The sequence below is a fragment of the Microcaecilia unicolor genome, chromosome 14 (genome assembly GCF_901765095.1).
Source record: "Microcaecilia unicolor chromosome 14, aMicUni1.1, whole genome shotgun sequence".
NCBI classification, from domain to species: Eukaryota; Metazoa; Chordata; class Amphibia; order Gymnophiona; family Siphonopidae; genus Microcaecilia; species Microcaecilia unicolor.
The window spans coordinates 22551167-22572712 of record NC_044044.1 but is presented as its reverse complement, the minus strand read 5'-3'; the positions used below and the strand labels follow the sequence as shown (position 1 = coordinate 22572712).

The 21546-nt window shown below is 47.4% G+C and overlaps 1 protein-coding gene across 1 annotated transcript in view; it reads right to left on the bottom strand.

Annotated features, from left to right (window-relative positions):
- Positions 1–672: 672 nt before the first annotated feature.
- Positions 673–21546, bottom strand: part of ARRB2 (arrestin beta 2) — a 56982-nt gene continuing 36108 nt past the window's right edge. Inside the window, exons 7-16 of the mRNA XM_030187742.1 lie at positions 17099–17166; positions 16735–16870; positions 15138–15222; positions 13988–14060; positions 8992–9129; positions 8682–8765; positions 8384–8460; positions 5800–5854; positions 2082–2203; positions 673–1305 (exon numbers count right to left, since the gene is read on the bottom strand). Coding sequence (XP_030043602.1) covers positions 2107–2203; positions 5800–5854; positions 8384–8460; positions 8682–8765; positions 8992–9129; positions 13988–14060; positions 15138–15222; positions 16735–16870; positions 17099–17166 — 813 coding nt within the window. The 3' untranslated portion in view covers positions 673–1305; positions 2082–2106. The remainder of the gene's footprint in view (positions 1306–2081; positions 2204–5799; positions 5855–8383; positions 8461–8681; positions 8766–8991; positions 9130–13987; positions 14061–15137; positions 15223–16734; positions 16871–17098; positions 17167–21546) is intronic.

The window sequence follows — 21546 nt, the reverse complement described above, 5'->3', positions numbered from 1 at the left end:
TTCTTCTGCTCAGCTACAACTGTAAGCAAGCTATAACGTGAAGATTAAAATTAATAATCGTCATCTAAACATGTTTAACCGTCAAAGCAAAATTCGAAGGTGTCCTGCTTACATTTTAAACACGACACTACATTGGAGTAAAGAAAGCAGTCCTTGGCCACAGAGTTACTGCATCTCTTTCTGCTGGTGAAAGAGAAAGAAAAATATAAACACTGTAAAAGTAATGATTTAAAGACCACTGTTACTATCCAATCCCACTGCTAAATCATCAGGCAGCAAACAGACAAAAAAAAGGGACAGCTTTTTCCCTTTCCAGCCTTCTTCAATTCCCAACTCTGCTGGAGGCATTCTATTGCAGGCTTGTCCGAGTTCAGGGCTGCCAAAAAAACTTTCCAGCTTGTCAAGATTTCCCTAACGAATACGCACGAGATTTGCATACCCACTACCTCCAGAGCACACAGTACACAGACCTCTCTCGTGCGTATTTCATTAGGGAAATCCTGAAAATCTGGAATGTTTGCAGCCCTCGAGAACTGAACTTGGAAAAAGCCTGTTATTTGGTTGGGGGGGGGGGGGGGGGGGGGGAAGGAGGGTTGGGGGGGCGAAGAGGATTTGCCTATTGAAAAAGGACCTGAGAATGTTGCTCTTTGAAGGATCATGGATGTTTAAAAAAAAAAAAAAAACTCCGAAGCAATGAAGATGTGGCTAGTGGACGGTTTTCTTCCGAGATGTGCAGAAATATATTTCCATTAGTGGTTTGGCGTTTAAGAATTGCCAGCGGAAGAAATCCACTCTCCTCAACCCATAAAGCCATTCATCTCCCAGACCCCATCCTGCAAATGTTAACCACAAATCTAGACCCCTCTCCCCACTCCAAAATATACCGTCCCCAAGCAGAGCCTTAGCTGTGGATTTTGTCTCTTACTATTCCTAGGTTAAGGTGCAGTCGGAAAGGTGCCATGTTAATACAAACATTACATCCCACAATACATCTTTATCAGTCACCTTCAACAATTTTGCAATTACATCTCCCACCAATCACCAAAATCTGCATAAAGTTACACACAACAATCTTCCTTTCTGCCGCCAGCCTCACACCAACCAACCTTAAAACTAAGCAAGGAAAAGCACAGAAATCCAAATGTACACGTGTATATAAGTACATCTGTCCAGTAGGTCTAGCACCCAGTGCAAAGCAGAGCCGGTCCTGGGAGCTGCCGAGAGGCACAAACACTCAGGCCGAAGGGAGGAGACACAGAGGTGTTTCAGCAGGACCAGAGGCGCATGGTAGTTGGTCAGAGGTGACTGCAAATACAAAACCAGCATAAAATTAGTGGAGACAGACCGAAAGGAGGGGAGTGAACGTGCAAGTTTACGCTACCTTCTTCTCTAGCCATGATAGGTGATGGCGTGGGGGGGGGGGGGGGGGGGGGGGGGGGGGGGGGACAGGACACAGTGAAACACTGATCCAGATCACAGGAAGACCACTGAATCATTTGAAGATAACATAACATAACGTAGCCAGATATTCCCGTTGTAAGCCCTCTGCCCCCATCATTCAGCCCAGGATCAGCCCCCTGGGCATTCACAGAACAGAGGTGAAGTATTACAGGGTGGCTTCTTGCAACCATACCTCACTGTAAAAATACACTAAAAATACAGCACTGGTAACCGAAGATAAAAAATCACAGGTTTCATTTCTTAACATGGGAGGAGGCTCTGCTGAAACTGGCACCGTGACCCCCCCTCCTTCCTCCCTCCCCCAAGTACAGCAGTTACACAGTGTAAGTATGACAGTAAAATACAGAAATAGAGCAACAAAATCTTTGTCTTTCACGCACATGACTTATAACCAAAGTTCTAAAATCCCGATTTTTCTTTGTTTTGTTTTTTTCTCCATCTTAAATTTTCCTTGTGTTAGTCTATAAACGATCTAAAAAGATACACCAGACGCAAAATGTATGAAAAAAATCTTTCTTCGTGTAGCCTCACGGGGCTGCAGGTCACTGTTACGTGGGGCTACAACACACGCCTGGTCACGGGGTGGGGGCCCCCCCCGGATTACCACTCTTCCCCCTCACCACATTGTGTCGTCCTCATCTACCACTAGCAGAAAGCTTCGTCGTCATCCTTGTCGTCTTTCATGCCCTTCAGCCTGAGGCGAGCAAAGTCTTCGAATACAATATCATCATCCTGACCAAAGCTATGTGAAGACAAAAGCAAAGGATACTTAGAAATAAGAAATAAAAAAAAACATACATCCCACAGCTCCTGCAGGGACATTGCCTATGGGGGATCTCCCCAAGGTACAAAGACTAAAGGGTTCTAGATCTACTGCTGGGACACTTTGTAAGGCCCCCACATCTACTGCCAGAACTTTGTCCAAGGTCCCAGGACTAAGGGCCAAGATCTCCTACAGGTACAAGACGTTGGGAGCGGAGAGAAGTGAAAAAGAAGATAATAAAAAGGAAGAAGCACCATTATGGCAAAAGACAACTTTATTGATAGGCCATCTCGTATGCCACGTTTCAACAAACCCGTCTACATCAAGGGAGCAGCAAAATCGCTAAAACGAGTTCATTAAAAAACGACAACTCACAGCCTCTCGGAGTGTAAAAGCATTCATAAGTACATAAGTAATGCCACACTGGGAAAAGACCAAAGGTCCATCGAACCCAGCATCCTGTCCACGACAGCGGCCAATCCAGGCCAAGGGCACCTGGCAAGCTTCCCAAACGTACAAACATTCTATACATGTTATTCCTGGAATTGTGAATTTTTCCCAAGTCCATTTAGTAGTGGTTTATGGAAACCGTCCAACCCCTTTTTAAACTCTGCTAAGCTAACCACCTTCACCACGTTCTCCGGCAACGAATTCCAGAGTTTAATTACACGTTGGGTGAAGAAAACTTTTCTTCGATTTGTTTTAAATTTACTACACTGTAGTTTCATCGCATGCCCCCTAGTCCTAGTATTTTTGGAAAATGTGAACGGACGCGTCACATCCACCTGTTCCACTCCACTCATTATTTTATATACCTCTATCATGTCTCCCCTCAGCCGTCTCTTCTCCAAGCTGAAAAGCCCTAGCCTCAAGCTGACCGCAGCTGGAGAAACCAAACACGTGGCAGTGTCAGTGTGTAAAGCTCTGAATTTTATTTTTAAATCAACTCTTTAGTGATTTTGCTAATTCCCTGATGCAGGCGGTTTGCTGAAACATGGCCGCATTGGGTTCTTACATGCGAGATGGGTCTATCAATAAAGTTGTCTTTTGATACTGGTGCTTCATTCCTTTTATCATCTTTTTGACCATTGTCTCCATTTCTGATCACACGTGGTGACACCGGTCCCTTGCACGTAAAAATTAGCATAAGCTGTACTTTAAAGATCTCTTGAGGCAGACTTTTCCATTAATTACTGGCGTTCTTGAATTTAACGTTAATAATAAAAAAAAAAGTCAATAATTTATGAGAACCGCTTTGTACTGCTGAGTTTAAGTGGTATATTAAAATTAATAAAATATAAGCATATGCATTACCCAGTTAAGGCATCTCATCTCTCTATATAAAAAGCAACACCAACGTTCTATGAAGCCTCCAGCCGGAAGTGTGAAGGGGGCGAGATATCCGGTTTCCCTATGAGTGTCTGCCCCGCCCTCTCTGTAACACAGTCAGTGAAGGAAAACAGCAGAGCAGGAAATCAAATCGCTGGCTCTGTAACAGTGAAGGACTCAGAGGGGGGAGGGGAGAGAGGCCAGAGGGCAGGGACACACACACTCCCCCATGCACACATCTCTCTATATAACAGGCAACACCAACGCTCTATGAAGCCTCCAGCCGGAAGTGTGAAGGGGGCGAGATATCCGGTTTCCCTATGAGTGTCTGCCCCGCCCTCTCTGTAACACAGTCAGTGAAGGAAAACAGCAGAGCAGGAAATCAAATCGCTGGCTCTGTAACAGTGAAGGACTCAGAGGGGGGAGGGGAGAGAGGCCAGAGGGCAGGGACACACATACTCCCCCATGCACACATCTCTCTATATAAAAGGCAACACCAACGCTCTATGAAGCCTCCAGCCGGAAGTGTGAAGGGGGCGAGATATCCGGTTTCCCTATGAGTGTCTGCCCCGCCCTCTCTGTAACACAGTCAGTGAAGGAAAACAGCAGAGCAGGAAATCAAATCGCTGGCTCTGTAACAGTGAAGGACTCAGAGGGGGGAGGGGAGAGAGGCCAGAGGGCAGGGACACACACACTCCCCCATGCACACATCTCTCTATATAAAAGGCAACACCAACGCTCTATGAAGCCTCCAGCCGGAAGTGTGAAGGGGGCGAGATATCCGGTTTCCCTATGAGTGTCTGCCCCGCCCTCTCTGTAACACAGTCAGTGAAGGAAAACAGCAGAGCAGGAAATCAAATCGCTGGCTCTGTAACAGTGAAGGACTCAGAGGGGGGAGGGGAGAGAGGCCAGAGGGCAGGGACACACACACTCCCCCATGCACACATCTCTCTATATAAAAGGCAACACCAACGCTCTATGAAGCCTCCAGTCGGAAGTGTGAAGGGAGCGAGATATCCGGTTTCCCTATGAGTGTCTGCCCCGCCCTCTCTGTAACACAGTCAGTGAAGGAAAACAGCAGAGCAGGAAATCAAATCGCTGGCTCTGTAACAGTGAAGGACTCAGAGGGGGGAGGGGAGAGAGGCCAGAGGGCAGGGACACACACACTCCCCCATGCACACATCTCTCTATATAAAAGGCAACACCAACGCTCTATGAAGCCTCCAGCCGGAAGTGTGAAGGGGGCGAGATATCCAGTTTCCCTATGAGTGTCTGCCCCGCCCTCTCTGTAACACAGTCAGTGAAGGAAAACAGCAGAGCAGGAAATCAAATCGCTGGCTCTGTAACAGTGAAGGACTCAGAGGGGGGAAGGGAGAGAGGCCAGAGGGCAGGGACACACACACTCCCCCATGCACACATCTCTCTATATAAAAGGCAACACCAACGCTCTATGAAGCCTCCAGCCGGAAGTGTGAAGGGGGCGAGATATCCAGTTTCCCTATGAGTGTCTGCCCCGCCCTCTCTGTAACACAGTCAGTGAAGGAAAACAGCAGAGCAGGAAATCAAATCGCTGGCTCTGTAACAGTGAAGGACTCAGAGGGGGGAAGGGAGAGAGGCCAGAGGGCAGGGACACACACACTCCCCCATGCACACATCTCTCTATATAAAAGGCAACACCAACGCTCTATGAAGCCTCCAGCCGGAAGTGTGAAGGGGGCGAGATATCCGGTTTCCCTATGAGTGTCTGCCCCGCCCTCTCTGTAACACAGTCAGTGAAGGAAAACAGCAGAGCAGGAAATCAAATCGCTGGCTCTGTAACAGTGAAGGACTCAGAGGGGGGAGGGGAGAGAGGCCAGAGGGCAGGGACACACACACTCCCCCATGCACACATCTCTCTATATAAAAGGCAACACCAACGCTCTATGAAGCCTCCAGCCGGAAGTGTGAAGGGGGCGAGATATCCAGTTTCCCTATGAGTGTCTGCCCCGCCCTCTCTGTAACACAGTCAGTGAAGGAAAACAGCAGAGCAGGAAATCAAATCGCTGGCTCTGTAACAGTGAAGGACTCAGAGGGGGGAAGGGAGAGAGGCCAGAGGGCAGGGACACACACACTCCCACATGCACACAGAAGAAAACATTGCTAGCCCCCGTTTCATTTGCATCAGAAACGGGGCTTTTTTACTAATTTATATATAAATATCAGCAAAGATATAGGACTAGGGCCAGAAATAACCAAAAACACCTTACTTGCTTTCAAACTCTATCAGGTTTGTATCGACTGGTATGTCCGTCTCTGGAAGAACTGGAAGAGAGAAGATAGTCAGTGTATGAACTGGAATTCAGAGCAAAAAAAAAAATGCAGCGATTCTAAGCTTTGGAAATGCAATGCAGGGAAGACACAAAATCCTACGCCAATGCAGTAACCACAGAAGCACAGACTGATGGAGGACCCCAAGGCCCACCTAATCTGCTTAATTTCCTTCCAGATGCAATGTCAGAAATCCCAATTGGTGTCTGGCTTTCTCCTCACTTCTCTGCAATGATAAGCACATAAGTATTACCATACTGGGAAAGAGCAAAGGTCCTTCGAGCCCAGCATCCTGTTTCCAACAGTGGCCAATCCAGGGCACAAATACCTCACAAAGACCCCAAAAATGTACAAAACATTTTATACTGCTTATCCCAGAAATAGTGGATTTTCCCCAAGTCCATTTAATAACGGTCTATGGACTATTCCTTTAGGAAGACGTCCAAACCTCTTTTTTTTTTTAAACTCCGCTAAGCTAACCACCTTTACCACATTCTCTGGCAACGAATTCCAGAGTTTAATTACACGTTCAGTGAAGAAACATTTTCTCCGATTCGTTTTAAATTTACTACATTGTAGCTTCATTGCATGCCCCCTAGTCCTAGTATTTTTGGAAAGCGTAAACAGACGCTTCACATCTACCCGTTCCACTCCACTCATTATTTTATAGACCTCTATCATATCTCCCCTCAGCCGCCTATTCTCCAAGCTGAAGAGCCCTAGCCGCTTTAGCCTTTCCTCATAGGGAAGTCGTCCCATCCCCTTTATCATTTTCGTCGCCCTTCTCTGCATGATCAGCAAACAAGAGGGGCTTTGCAAAAGAGACAGAGCATGCAAAGAAATACAGGAACATCCACTGGAAAGTCGGTTAATACAGAAGTTAAACAGCATTTCAAAAGGACACAAGAATGCTTGTATGAAGACAGCAGTCGTAGGAGGAAAGAGACCAGTATGTCTTCAAGAGATAAGAGCAAACACAGCCCCGCAACCAAAAAGAATGTAAGCGGGAGACCCCGCCCATGCGCAAACCCTCTTGCATTTACATGCTACGCCACTTACACACGCCCTTACGGAACAGCGTTTAAGCACCCTGCTCTCGCACTTATGTATTCTGTGAATTTACGTACGCAAGGGGCACGTAAAAATGGGCGCTCAGTTACAGAACTGCCGTTCATGAAGGTTAATGCTACAGAAGTGATCACGACAATGCGGGAGTTGCACGTGTAACTGAAGAGGATGATCACAACAACGCGTCACTTGCACATGTAACTGATTAGAATATTGGTGCACACGTGTGTAAATGCCAACATACCACCAAAGTGCTATTTTGTAGTGATACAAGGGCGTAACCAGACATCGATTGGGGGGGGGGGGGGAGCAGAGCCCAAATTGTGTGTGGGGAGGGGCACATTTTGTCCCGCCTTCCCCCCCCCCCCCCCGACCACCAGATGATGGTACCTTGGCTGGCGGGGGAGCGTTTGTCCCGCGCTGGTCTCAACATCGCCTGCCCTGCTCTGTTCTCAGTCGCACCATGCACGCTCATTTTAATGAAACTGGCTGCACATGACCACAAAATAGTGAACCTCAGAAGTTCTCTCTATCTCCACCTGCTGGCAGAGGGACATAACCCTCAAGTCTCTGGATTGATCTGTGGGACGCTATGGAAAGGATATTCCGCCAGATACGAGAGCCTTCTTTATTCAATGACAGTTAGTGAATAAACCTGTTATGAAGTATGCCGGATTGGTTTCATACAAGGAAAGGGGGGGCTTCAGAAAGATGGCAGATTCTCTCTGGAAGTCTGATTATACATAAAACAACTTGTGTTTTTTTTATGTACAACTTTCATTATTAGTGAAAGTATTTAAGGATTAGAATAACACTTCTAAAATGTTAACTCTTACTCAACTTGTATTATGGTTGTAAAAAAAAAAAAAAAAAGTTTAAATTTTTTTTAAAAAATGGCAAAAAGTTATTAAAAAAAATTCTTCATTGAAAGTGATGGGTGTCTGAAACCTTCCAGTGATGATGTGAGGGCTACGACAGTAACAGAATCTCAAGAAAGCAATACCCTGGCTTTTTTCTGATAAGATAAAACTTTTGTCAAGATCTTTAATTCTTAAAACAATGAAAAGAAATGAAGAGAAAGCCTGAATTCAACTGAGGTCTGTAGCACTGCACCGGAGATAAACTATTTATTTATTTAGATTTTGCTCACACCTTTTTCAGTAGTAGCTCAAGGTGAGTTACATTCAGGTACTCTGGATATTTCTCTGTCCCAGGAGGGCTGACAATCTAAGTTTGTACCTGAGGCAATGGAGGGTTAAGTGACTTGCCCAAGATCACAAGGAGCAGCAGTGGGATTTCAACCGGCCACCTCTGGATTGCAAGACCTGGTGCTCTAACCACTAGGCCACGCCTCCACTCCAAACTAGGCAGACAAGAGAAACTTTCTGACTCTTATCTACTGTCATGCTCTCTGCCTCCGTGTTTCTCAGCAGAAGTTGAGAGAAAATCTCTTACCTGACTGAGGCCGCAATCCTGGCTGCTCTATGGGTTTAGGATGCATTAAAACAAACGGCAGTTCCACAGACACATCACTAGAGGGCGACAAAAGAAAGAGAAAGAGGGCGATCAAAAACGCACATACACAAGATAGCAGGAAGAGACAGACAAGATAACAGGAAGAGAAAAAATATATATAGCAAGAGAGAGAGGGCAGGAGGAAGGCACAGAACGGGGCAGGAGATGAGAAATGGGTGGAGGGATAGCAGAAAGATGATGTGACAGGATAAGAGAAGAGAGGGGTTTATCTGCTCACCCTCCACGAGACACAACCAACTTCACCTTCACTCGGTATGAAACCAGGATACCCAACACCTCCTTATTGGCCCCTTCTTTAACGCTGAAAACAAGGAATTGAAAGATACATCTTGCAGAAAACCGTCAGGGGTCACTCCCCACCCTACAGTATCCCTTCTAAAGAGCACAGTTGAAAGATATTCCCCATCCTATGCTACCCACCCTGCAGAGAACAGCTGTTGGGGGGGGGGGGACATTCCCCACTCTTAAGGATACCAGCTCTATGACCCTTTCGATCCTCAACCTGCACAATCTGCTTCGTTACCTACATGGTGCTGGAGGCGAGGTTGGTGTCTTCATGTTTCAGCTTCCCGTCTAGAGCTAGACCTCGCTTTTCACGGTTGTTTGTCAGAAGAGGCGTCAAGGTGTAAACTTTACAGAAAGTGGAACTGGCCGAGACCTGGTCACTAGGCGTACAAAAAAAATGAGAGAGATGAGTTAAGAGCCCAGAGCTCAGGCAGGTACCTTCAACCCCAAGAGAAATCGGCAAGATACAGTCCACCAGGCCAACTTCCTCCCAGAATCTGTGGCATGTAGTAGTTTGTACTGAGGGGGAAGGCTGAGCATTCAGGGTTGTCTCAGGGAGGGCTTAAGATCAAGGGCAAATGCTGTTGGAGGTTAAACCGTTTCCCCCCCTGATAAGATATCGCTTGAATGACTAATGTGCATGACACAATCGTTCTTTGACAGGGGCTCCTTCCCTTAGTCCATTCTCTCAACCCTCCAACCCCTGCCTCCTTTTCTGAAATCACTGAAGAGGAAACTACACATCTTCTTTCCTTCTCAAAACTACCTACCTGTTCCTCTGATCCTATTTCCCAACAATCTACTTAACACTATCTCTCCTACTGTCATCCCTTTTATCTGTCATATCCTCAATCTTTCACTTTCCGCTTCGATTGTTCCTGAGGCCTTCAAACATGCCATAGTCACACCACTCCTTAAAAATCCTTCATTGGACCCTACTGTCCTTCCAACTATCGTCCCATTTCCCTCCTCCCTTTCCTATCCAAGATACTTGAACGTTCTTCACCGTCGTTGCCTTGACTTTCTTTCACCTCAAGCTATTCTTGATCCACTTCAATCTGGCTTTCGCCCCCTTCATTCAACTGAAACAGCGCTTGCTAAAGTCTCCAATGGCCTGTTCCTGGCTGGATCCAAAGGTCTCTATTCTATCCTCATCCTTCTAGATCTGATGCTTTTCACACTGTTGATCACAGCCTACTCCTTGATACGCTGTCCTCACTTGGATTTCAGGGCTCTGCTCTTTCCTGGTTTTCTTCTTATCTCTCCCAGCGTACTTTTAGTGTATACTCTGGTGGATCCTCCTCTACTATCCCACTGTCAGTTGGTGTACCTCAGGGATCTGTCCTGGGACCTCTTCTTTTCTCCATCTATACTTCTTCCCTTGGTACTCTGAACTCATCCCATGGTTTTCAGTATCATCTTTACGCTGATGATTCCCAGATCTAACTCTCCACACCAGAAATCTCAGCAGGAATCCAGGCCAAAGTATCAGCCTGCCTGTCTGACATTGCTGCCTGGATGTCTCACCACCATCTGAAACTAAACATGACCAAGACACAGCTTCTTATCTTTCCCCCTAAACCAACCTCTCCTCTTCCCCCATTCTCTATTTCTGTGGATAACACTCTTATCCTTCCTGTCTCATCAGCTCGTAATCTTGGGGTCATCTTCGACTCCTCCCTCTCCTTCTCTGCACATATTCAGCAGACTGCTAAAACCTGTTGTTTCTTTCTCTATAATATCAGCAAAATTCGCCCTTTCCTTTCTGAGCACACTACCAGAACCCTCATCCACACTCTTATCACCTCTCGCTTAGGCTATTGCAACTTGCTTCTCACAGGTCTCCCACTGAGCCATCTCTCTCCTCTTCAATCTGTTCAAAATTCTGCTGCACGACTAATATTCCGCCAGTGTCGTTATGCTCATATTAGCCCTCTCCTCAAGTCACTTCAGTGGCTCCCTATCCATTTCCACCTACAGTTCAAACTCCTCTTATTGACCTATAAGTGCATTCACTCTGCAGCTCCTCAGTACCTCTCCACTCTCATCTCTCCCTACACTCCTCCCCGGGACTGCCGTTCACTGGGTAAATCTCTCTTAACTGCACCCTTCTCCTCCACCGCTAACTCCAGACTCCGTTCCTTTTATCTTGCTACACCATATGCCTGGAACAGACTTCCTGAGCCGGTACGTCAAGCTCCATCTCTGGCTGTCTTCAAATCTAAGCTAAAAGCCCATCTTTTGATGCTGCTTTTAACTCCTAACCCTTATTCACTTGTTCAGAACCCATATTTTATCATCCTCAATTTTACTATTCCCTTATCTCTTATTTGTCCTGTTTGTCTGTCCTAATTAGATTGCAAGCTCTGTCTTTTCATGTTCAAGTGTACAGCGCTGCGTACGTCTAGTAGTGCTATAGAAATGATAAGTAGTAGTAGTGATAATCAGGACAAGAAATTTTGTATCTAGTATTACAATCCGTCGTTGCAGGGTTCAGAAAGAATTTTTGAACTACGGGCAGGCATGGGGCTGAGGATTGAGAAATAAACTCTTGTTACAGGGTCACAGGTCACCAGGGCAGGGTCGAGAGCATAGCTCCACTTACCGAGCATTGGCTTTCTGTAGGTCTCGACGGGATATAATGGGGCCAGCTCTGTCACCTATGCCATTACCATTAAAAAAAAAAGGCTGAAGCGGCAAGCATGCAGGAAGGTAAGCTTATCTTTTATCTAGGGCTCTTTACTTCCAGTACATAAAGGAATCCTGTTCAGAAGGAATGGATCCTCAGAAGCTTAGCCGAGATTAGGTGGCAGAGCCGGTGGGGGGAGGCGGGGCAAGACTTCTACGGTCTGTGCCCTGAAAATGGCAGATACAAATCAAGGTAAGGTATACACAAAAAGTAGCACATATGAGTTTATCTTGTTGGGCAGACTGGATGGACCGTGCAGGTCTTTTTCTGCCGTCATCTACTATGTTACTATGTAAGGAGGTAGCGTGTAGGGTACAGGATTCCCTCGCTGACCTTCCAATACCTTGGACAGGCCGGACAGAGCCGGAGTCTAAAAAAGCTGCATGCCCAAATTTTTTTTTACAGTTGCATGGCTAACTTAATTGTTAATTGGGCGTTAATGGCCTTAAGTACCAATAATAGCCATTAAGAAGCATTAATCAGTGCTAATTGGAACTAATTTGTAGCTACACATGTAACTGCTCTGAAGAACCGGTCTAAATGCTCCTTAATTGCTACAGAATGCAACTAGAAAGGTGTGTCTTGCAGTTGTGCGCATAAATTACAGAATACTAATACCTTACACACGCAACCGCCTACCTCAGGAACGACCATTTACACTAGCTTTTGACACGGCACCAGCGCTGGCGCACCTGCCGGCTTACTCTTTATTCTATAACGGCAATTGGCGACGAAGCACTCGTATTTAAATCTAATATAATAGCATGTGGACGTTTCTATTCCGCTCAGCACACCAAGCGGCACAAGGCGGATTACAGATTTAAACGGAAAATGGACAAAAACCATTTTAAAATACAGAACATTAAAAATATAATCTGCTAGTATTTATTTAATCACCTGTCAAATACTGGCCTAAATAAGTATTTTTTTTTTTTAACAGCTCTCCTACATACATACATTATATGAGGCGACGTCTCAAATTTCGCACAGTAATTTGTTCTGTATATCTGGACCTCGACCTGCCAAAGATCTCGGTCCAGTAGTAGATTTTCAACAATCAAAGACTGAGGGGATTTTTAGTCTAAATGAAAAACAGCCAAACACAATCCAAAGGGTTGTGTAGAATGAACGTGAAAAAAACGAAAAGAATGGGAAATACCCTCAGAAACCAAGGCTCCTGCCAAGGTCTGATCAACAGGACACTATTATCTATAAAAGATTTTGTGTCCGTGATCTAGTTTCTTTCATGGGGTAAACTTTCCCTCCTTTTTTCATTGAAAACTGCCCATATTAGAGCACAGATTTTAAGAATAACTGAGTAACAAAACTTTTCAAGCTACAGCATAGCATGCATAAACTTAGCTTAATGAATGCTGGCTTGACGACCCCACATTTCAACTGCTGATTTTCGTGGGGCAGTTTTGAATGAAAAAAGGAGGGAAAGTTTACCTCATGAAAGAAACTAGATCACGGACACAAAATCTTTTATAGATAATAGCAGGGCTTTTTTTGAGGGGGTACTTGGGGGTACTGAGTACCGGCACCTTTTTCATTGGCTGCTAAAATTGACCCATGGTCCCCAAGTTTTAATGAACGAGCTCAGGCTCTACACACCAGTTCTACCTTGTCATACATTCTGTGACTGGTTGCAGGGGGCCTGGGCTATTGTGGAGGGGGGGCTGGCTATTGTGGGGTGGGTCCATCAGTGATCACCCCACCCCTGCAAGATGGCCTGGCATTGAGTACCGGCACCTTTTTCGCTAGAAAAAAAACACACTGGATAATAGTGTCCTGTTGATTAGACCTTGGCAGGAGCCTTGGTTTCTGAGGGTATTTCCCATTCTTTTCGTTTTTTTCACGTTCATTCTACACAACCCTTTGGATTGTGTTTGGCTGTTTTTCAGTTCTTTGCAGTATTAGATTACTTGATTGGGATTAACAGCCCATACTGTTTCTTTCATCATACGAGTTTTAGTCTAACCTCTCGAGAAAAATGTGACGATCTAGGTTCTGATTAAAACTGGATCGAATTCAATTCTTGCTTTTAACCACCAACCAGTGCAATTTAATCAATAATGGAAGCATGATCAGTAGCTCTGACCCCCCCCCCCCCCCCCCCCAGAATCAGTTTAGCACTTTCTTGAATCTATCCCATAGCCCTAGCCAACTCTCTGGGTGGGACGGGACAGGTACAGTGGCAGGGGATTCATCCCACGTGGGAAAAAGTCTGTGGCAAAGCTGAAAAATCAGAACTTTCAAAAGATGAATCTTTCCAATATATTATCGAGTAATTACCACCACAGCTAACCACCAACACTAACCCAAAGGCAGGAAAAAGGTGCAGAGCGACATACTGTGTTTCTGTCTTACTGTAGCATGTATTTCACATCATCGGGGGGGGTGGGGGGGGGGGGGGGGTGCAGTAGACGAGGGATAAAGTGGCATCCGAGAGAAAAGGAGCACCTCGGAGTGTGTGACGAAAAGCATTAAGAGACATGGGCACCTGCTGAAGCGGAGAGAGTCACAACTTAAAGAAGATGGGTACTCACTCTTGATCTAACTGTGCAACGGGACATTTATACTGGGCTGTGCTGAACAAGCAGATATCAGCATACTGCCGCACTGCAAGAAAAAGAGAAAGGGTAACAACCACAGGCCCTGGGGTCCAATACTCACTCGTGACCCACAGTCATAACCCTCTGTTCTATATTGAACAAATGGAAGACAGGCCACCAAAACTGTTACATATTCACACATGGATTGGTAACCGATTGAACAAAGAATTTCATTCAAAATTTGTGTCGATACATAACGCACCGACCCACGATACCTCCCCACCGCTGGTCGACTCTTTTGGAAGTGTATAAACCAGCCAGATCGTTACGGTCGGAGTCGGCCCAGTATCTATCCATTCCGTCTCTCAGAACCATTATGAAGAGACCAGATGATGCACCCTCTCAATTGCCGGTCTGAGAGAGAGGAATCAAATTCCACTTCATCTTGGATTAATGTCAAGATACCTTTGACAGATTTTCTCCTGAAGCAAGCGGTATATCAAATTTTTGAATAAACTTGGAAGCAATCGAAAGCATTACTGTTTATTAAAGTTTATATGCGGGAGCTTAGCACAGTACATTATGCTGTACTCCTAATTTAATCTGCCATCACAGATTCACAGTTGCCAAGTCTGTTTGCACATTTTATGTTCTGTTGTTTTCGTTATGGACTACGTTTATGGTTTTGATATTTATAGCTACCCCTTTATCCAAGGCAGGTAACAAAACAACAATTTAAAATCAGATCAACACACAAAACAACAGACAAATAAAGATACAGTGGAGCAATCAAGTCCATGAGAGAAAGAAGAATCATTGTAGGCCGCTAGTTATACCCAACGGATAACTCCTCAGCATCGTAACATTCGGCTGTGACTTCAGTGCTAAAGGCAGCTTATTCCACTCCAACGGACCAGCTACAGAAAAGGTACCGGTTCTTGTGATATTCAAATGCAGCTGTTTTGTTGCGATCTGCCTTGTGAAAGGCAGAATATAAATAAAACGATAAATGACAGACCTACATATGAAGACTGGTAGCTCCTGGACTCATAAATAAATGCAAAGACTGGTAGCCTTCCCCCTTCCTTCCCACAGGCTGTTACACACACGAACTGGTAGTCGCTGGATCACTCTGGACTCTTACCTGAGATTTTTATTTTTTTAACGGTTTTTGTGGAATTGTTCGTCACGTGAACGTTGACGCTGATGGGCTCCCCATGGTAGTACAGCTGGAAGAGACGAGAGAGGTTAGAAGGAATGGGGTGGGGACCTCCCAGAGGTCACGCAGCCCAGGAAGCATTTTCTTTTCTGTCACATCACACCTAGTGGTTTATGGTCTAGAAGGATCTTTTCAGTCCCTTTATATCGGATCGATGCATGAACACATGTTAAAGGTTCTCTATACCAAGCCATCCCTGTCTTTTACTTTATTATCATTTTTATTTATGCACTAGTAAAAAAGGCCCGTTTCTGCCTTTGATGAAACGGGCCCTAGCCGGCTCTGGACTCCCTTCCCCTCCCCTTACGGTTGTGTCCCTGGTGATCTAGAGGTACCTGTTGGGTCAGGGCAGGAAAGAAAGACCCCCCTCTTTCCTGCCCGTAGCGGTGCTGGTAGGTGCCTTGCAGCATCGTGTGGGATTCCGGCTCTCGGCGTTTCAAAATGGCCGCCGAGAGTTAAAGTCTCGCGAGGCAGCTTGAACTCTCGGTGGCCATTTTGAATCGCCAAGAGCCGGACTCCGACACGATGTTGCCGGGCAGCTAGCAGCAGCGCTCCGGGCCAGGAAACCGGGGGGGTTCCTTCGTTCGTGGCCGTGCAAACAGGTACCGCTAGACCACCAGGGATAGTGGCGTAAGGGGAGGGGAGGTGACAGGGAGGAGGGAAGGTGATGAGGGGAAGAGTTTGTTACCGGGTGCGGGTTGATGGGCACGTCGTCGGCTGTAGGTTTTTTTTTGGAAGGGGAGGAGTAGGGAAACTACTGCTCCCCGTGCGTTGTTTTGCCTCGCCCTCGGCGTCATAACGTGTGACGCGAGGGCGGGGCATGCAGACATGGTGAGTGCTGTGGCTTCACCACCATGAAGTTACCAACCGGTGTGTGAGCGCCTGCAGTGACGTCAGTGTCCTCAGAACGTTGAGGGTGCGTTTTATTATAGAAGATTTTCAAATTACAAGTTGAACAACTTGAGAAGAAATAATGTTTTTTTTTTCCAGCATAAAATTGAGCCAATAGAAGAATATTTTCAGAACTGTACAAACTATTGTTGAAGTTTTCAAAGATTACGAAGTTGAAGTCTAAATTAGGAGAATTACCACAAAAAAAAAAAAAAAAATATATATATATATATATATATATATATATATATATATATATATAATTTAGACTTCGACCGCCTAATCTTGAAAACTTCAACAATATACATTATTTAAATAAGAAACAATGAGGGTACATGCTATCCAAGCACCTCATATCCACAATGCATACCAATCCTGGTCATTCAGAATGAAATCTACTGAGGAGTTTTATCACACAAAAAGACAGTTACTTGAGATGGATCAAAATAAATATTTATGCTATTATACCAAATTGTACACTTGAAATTTCATTGTAAAAGAAAAACAGGCTATCTGAAGGACCCTAGAATTCAATAATAGAACTGTGAGCCATCCTTGTCTTTAATGAATGGATCTCCCCCAGCACCCCAGCCCTGCCCCTCTTGTCCGTCCTCGGCTCACCCCGTCCTACCTCCTTGTCCAATGAAGCCTCCAGATGCAAAGAACGGTCGGACATGAGGAAATGTCGCGTCGTCTCCGCCATTGGCTGGGGGCCAGGCTTCTCCGGTGCATACTGGACCTTCCGGATCACAAGCCGTACAGAGTTCCTGGTTGAAGGAGGAAAAAAAAATGTAAACTTCTCTCTACCCTTCACTCCTAGCTGCAGAGTCTACTACAAGCCAACCACCCTGAGCGCAAATTCACAAGAGTCAAGACGCCATCCCCAACAGGGAGGGGAAGGAGGCATGCCCAAATTCAGCATTTTTTCCACGCTAGAATCGGATGTTTCCAGTAACAGCCCTGACCCAGCTCAAGGATCCGTTGGCCTCACTTGCCTTTTGTGAATCTTTTCCTCAAGAGATTTGGCACAGAAAGCCCGGATCTCAAAGTCCACACCACAGGCCTAGATCGAGGGGAAATAAAGACAGATTTAAAAAAATCAGATATGATGGTGCACATCACAGGACACAAAGAATGTATCCAATTAAACACGCACACAAGACACCCTTTAACGTATTGTAAGAAACCTTTGACTCCCCATTAGAGAATGACACGGGGAACCGCAGTAACCTCGGGGCTGGGGGCGGGGACGGGATAGGTGACAAACTTTGTCCCCGTGTCATTTTCTACTTTGAAGCCTGTTAATGAACTGGACTGTTATTTATGTTTCAGTGATTTTGATTTTTTGGAAAAACAAGCAAACGTGCTGGCCACACAACGGTGAAATTAGGCCTTACCTGCTAATTTTCTTTCCTCTAGACCCTCCAGACCGGTCAAGACGCTTGGGTTATGCATGCCTACCAGCAGAGGGAGACTGAGAACACTAACTTCAAACTGAGTACATATAACCTGTGCTAGCCCTCTATCTCCAGTATACACTTAGCAAAGCAGAGAAACAAATCCCTGGAACAGTAACTCTGAAACTAATAAAACCCCTGTACCTGGAAAACTAACAGTTAAACTCCAACAGTGTGCTTAAACAGATGAGACGCCCAGACGTCCCACTCTGCAGAATATTAGAGTCAAAGAAAGTTCTCCGACCATACTGAATATAAAATGAACAGACATAGCAGAACACGGCTCAAAATACTTCTGATAATTGACACGGCTGAAAAATACTTCTGATAAGAGACAGGGCGGGCTCTTGACCGGTCTGGAGGGTCTAGAGGAAAGAAAATTAGCAGGTAAGGCCTAATTTCACCTTCCTCAGCAACCCTCCAGACCGGTCAAGACGCTTGGGAAGTACCAAAGCAGTAGACACATTAAGGGTGGGACCCACGAAAAGCAGAAGACAACACAGCCGCTCCAAACCGAGCATCCTCTTTTGCCTGCACATCAATCCTATAATGCTTTACAAAAGAATGAATGGACGACCACGCCGCCGCCTTACAAATGTCCTGCGGAGGAATAAAACTACTTTCCGCCCAAGAAGCGGCTACCCCCCGAGTAGAGTGTGCCTTCAGTACCGAGGGAACTGCCCGACGCTTCAACAAATACGCCGAGGCAATGGTCTCCTTCAACCATCTAGCCAGAGTAGCCTTGGAAGCCGCTTCCCCCTTTCTGGGACCTCCAAACAAAATGAACAAACGATCCGACGCTCGGAAGTCCTGCGTTCTGCTCAAATATGCCCGCAAGATGCGTCGAACATCCAACTTAGCCAGACGACGTTGAGAGAGATCACCAGACCTATCCCCCAACACTGGTAACGAGATCACCTGATTTACATGAAAGGAGGATACCACCTTAGGAACAAACGAAGGAACTGTCCGCAAAGTCACTTTCTCCTTAGCCAAGGAGAGAAAAGGCTCTCTACAAGACAAAGCCTGTAGCTCCGAAATTCTACGCGCCGACGTAATGGCCACCAGAAACACTGTCTTTAAAGTAAGGTCTTTACACGAGATGGAAGCCAACGGTTCAAACGGAGGGCCTACCAGCGCCTCCAAAACCAATTCAAATCCCAAGGCGGAACCGTCGGCCGACGAGGCGGACGAAGCAACTTGACAGCTTTCAAAACCGGCACACGTCCGGCGAAGCCGCCAAGGAAAACCCCTGAATCTTTCCCCGGAAACAAGACAACGCTGAAACCTGTACTTTCAGGGAGGAGAGCGAGAGCCCCCTGTCAAGACCGTCCTGCAGGAACTCCAAAACTTCCGCGACCGAAACACGTAGAGGAACATAATCCCGCTCTTGACACCAGCTCTCAAAAATGCGCCACACCCGCACATAAGCCAAAGAAGTAGACCTCTTACGAGAGCGCAACATGGTATCAATTACCCTGGCCGAAAAACCTTTCTTCCTTAATCTGAGCCTCTCAAGAGCCAGGCCGTAAGCGAGAATGGAGCAGGGTCGGCCATCTCGATCGGCCCCTGAACCAATCTCACCCTGGACCCCAACGGAATCGGAGCCTGCACTAATAACCGAACCAGGTCTCCGTACCACGGACGTCGAGGCCAATTGGGCGCAATCAGAACCACCAGACCTGCATGGCGCCCGATCCGCTGCACCACGCGGCCCACCAGCGGCCACGGCGGAAATACATAGAGCAACTGTTGAGTCGGCCACGGGAGCACTAACGCGTCGATGCCCTCGGCCCGAGGATCCCTTCGACGACTGAAGAAGCGAGCGACCTGAGCATTGTCGGCCGATGCCATGAGATCCAGCACCGGCCGACCCCATTCCAACACCAGACGATTGAACACTGAGGGATGGAGGGACCACTCCCCGGGGTCTAACGTGTGCCTGCTTAGAAAATCCGCGCTCACGTTGTCCACCCCTGCCACGTGTCCCGCCGAGAGCCCCTGAAGATGAGCTTCTGCCCACAACATTAACTCCGCTGCCTCCACAGCTAACGCTTGGCTCTTCGTTCCCCCCTGCCGGTTTACATATGCGACGGCCGTGGCATTGTCGGAAAGAACCCTGACTGCCTTGCCTTCTAACAGGCTGTGAAAGGACCGAAGAGCCAACCGAATTGCTCGAGTCTCCAGGCGATTGATGGACCAAGATGCTTCCTCCAACGTCCATCGTCCCTGGGCTACCTGACCCAGGCAATGCGCTCCCCAGCCCGAGAGACTCGCATCCGTGGTCAGCACCGTCCAATTGGGAGCGTCCAGCGACATGCCCTTCGCTAGATTCGGCGAGTGGAGCCACCAGCGGAGGCTGCGACGGGCAACCCCCGACAGAGGGAAACTCTCCTCCAGGTCCTGACACTGAGGGGACCAACGAGACAACAAGGCTCTCTGTAAGTCTCTCATATGGGCCCTGGCCCAAGGAACCACCTCTATTGTTGCTGCCATCAGCCCCAACACCTGAAGATACGCTCGAGCCGAAGGCGCCCTCTGCGCTCGGAGTAGACGGATCTGTCCCTGCAGCTTGGAAATGCGAGGAGCTGTCAAAAACACCCGGCCCTTCTTCGTGTCGAAGCGAACTCCCAGATACTCCAGGGACTGGGAAGGCACCAGGTGACACTTTGCCAGATTGACCACCCAACCGAGCGACTGCAAGAAGGTCACCACGCGGCCGGTGGCCTCCTCGCTCTCTGACCTTGATTTGGCCCGAATCAACCAGTCGTCCAGATACGGATGAACCAAAATGCCCTGCAAGCGCAGCGCCGCCGCCACCACCACCATCACCTTGGAGAAGGTGCGAGGCGCAGTCGCCAGACCGAAAGGAAGCGCACAAAACTGAAAATGTCTCCCTAAGACCACAAAGCGAAGAAAACGCTGGTGCGCCTCTAGAATGGGAATGTGTAAGTAAGCCTCTGTCAGGTCTAGAGACGTCAGAAACTCTCCTTCTTGCACCGCTACAATAACTGAGCGCAAAGTCTCCATCCGAAAGGAGGGAACCTTTAGAGCAGCATTGACCTTCTTGAGGTCTAAAATGGGCCGGAAGGCACCCTCTTCCTTCTTGGGCACCACGAAGTAAATGGAGTAACAGCCCGTACCTCTTTCTAAACTGGGGACAGGTACCACCGCCCCTAAACCGATTAGACGCGACAGAGTGGTCCGTACTGCTCTTGCCTTGCATCTTGAATGACAGGGAGACACGAGAAAGAAATCGGAGAGGGGACTGTCGAATTCTAGGGCGTACCCGTCTCGCACTATCTGTAGGACCCACTGGTCTGACGTAATCTGGACCCACCTCTGGTAAAACAAGCGCAAGCGAGCCCCCACGCGAACCAGAGGCTGGGTCCCCAAACCATCATTGAGACACACGGGACGTACCGGACGCTCCCGAAGAGAAGCCTCGCCCCCCGCGACGGCCACCCCGAAAGGGCTGGGTTCTCTGGAAAAACCGACCCCTAGTCCCCCCAGAAGACCTACCGGGCCGATAACGTCTAGCCTCCTGAAAACGCCCCCGCCCTGCTGGCCCCTTAGACACCTTGGGACGAAGCTCAGGAAGCCGAGGGGCCTTAGCATCACCAAGACCCCTCACCAACTTATCCAATTCCTCCCCGAAGAGCAGAGAGCCCCTAAAAGGGAGGGAACAAAGTTTAGTCTTGGAGGCGGCATCGGCCACCCAGCCCCGCAACCACAGGGCCCGCCTAGCTGCCACCGCAAAGGTCATGTTCTTAGCAGAGGCCCTCAACAAATCGTACAGCGCATCCGCCAAGAACGACGACCCCATCTCCAACTTGGCCAGCTCTTGAACAAGAGAAGCCCTATCAGCCTGCGGGCTATCCAGGAGCCTCTCCGCCCAGCGAAAACAGGCCCGAGCCACCAGACCTCCACAAACAGACGCTTGTAGCGCCAAGGCAGACAGATCAAAACTCCGCTTTAGAAAGGTC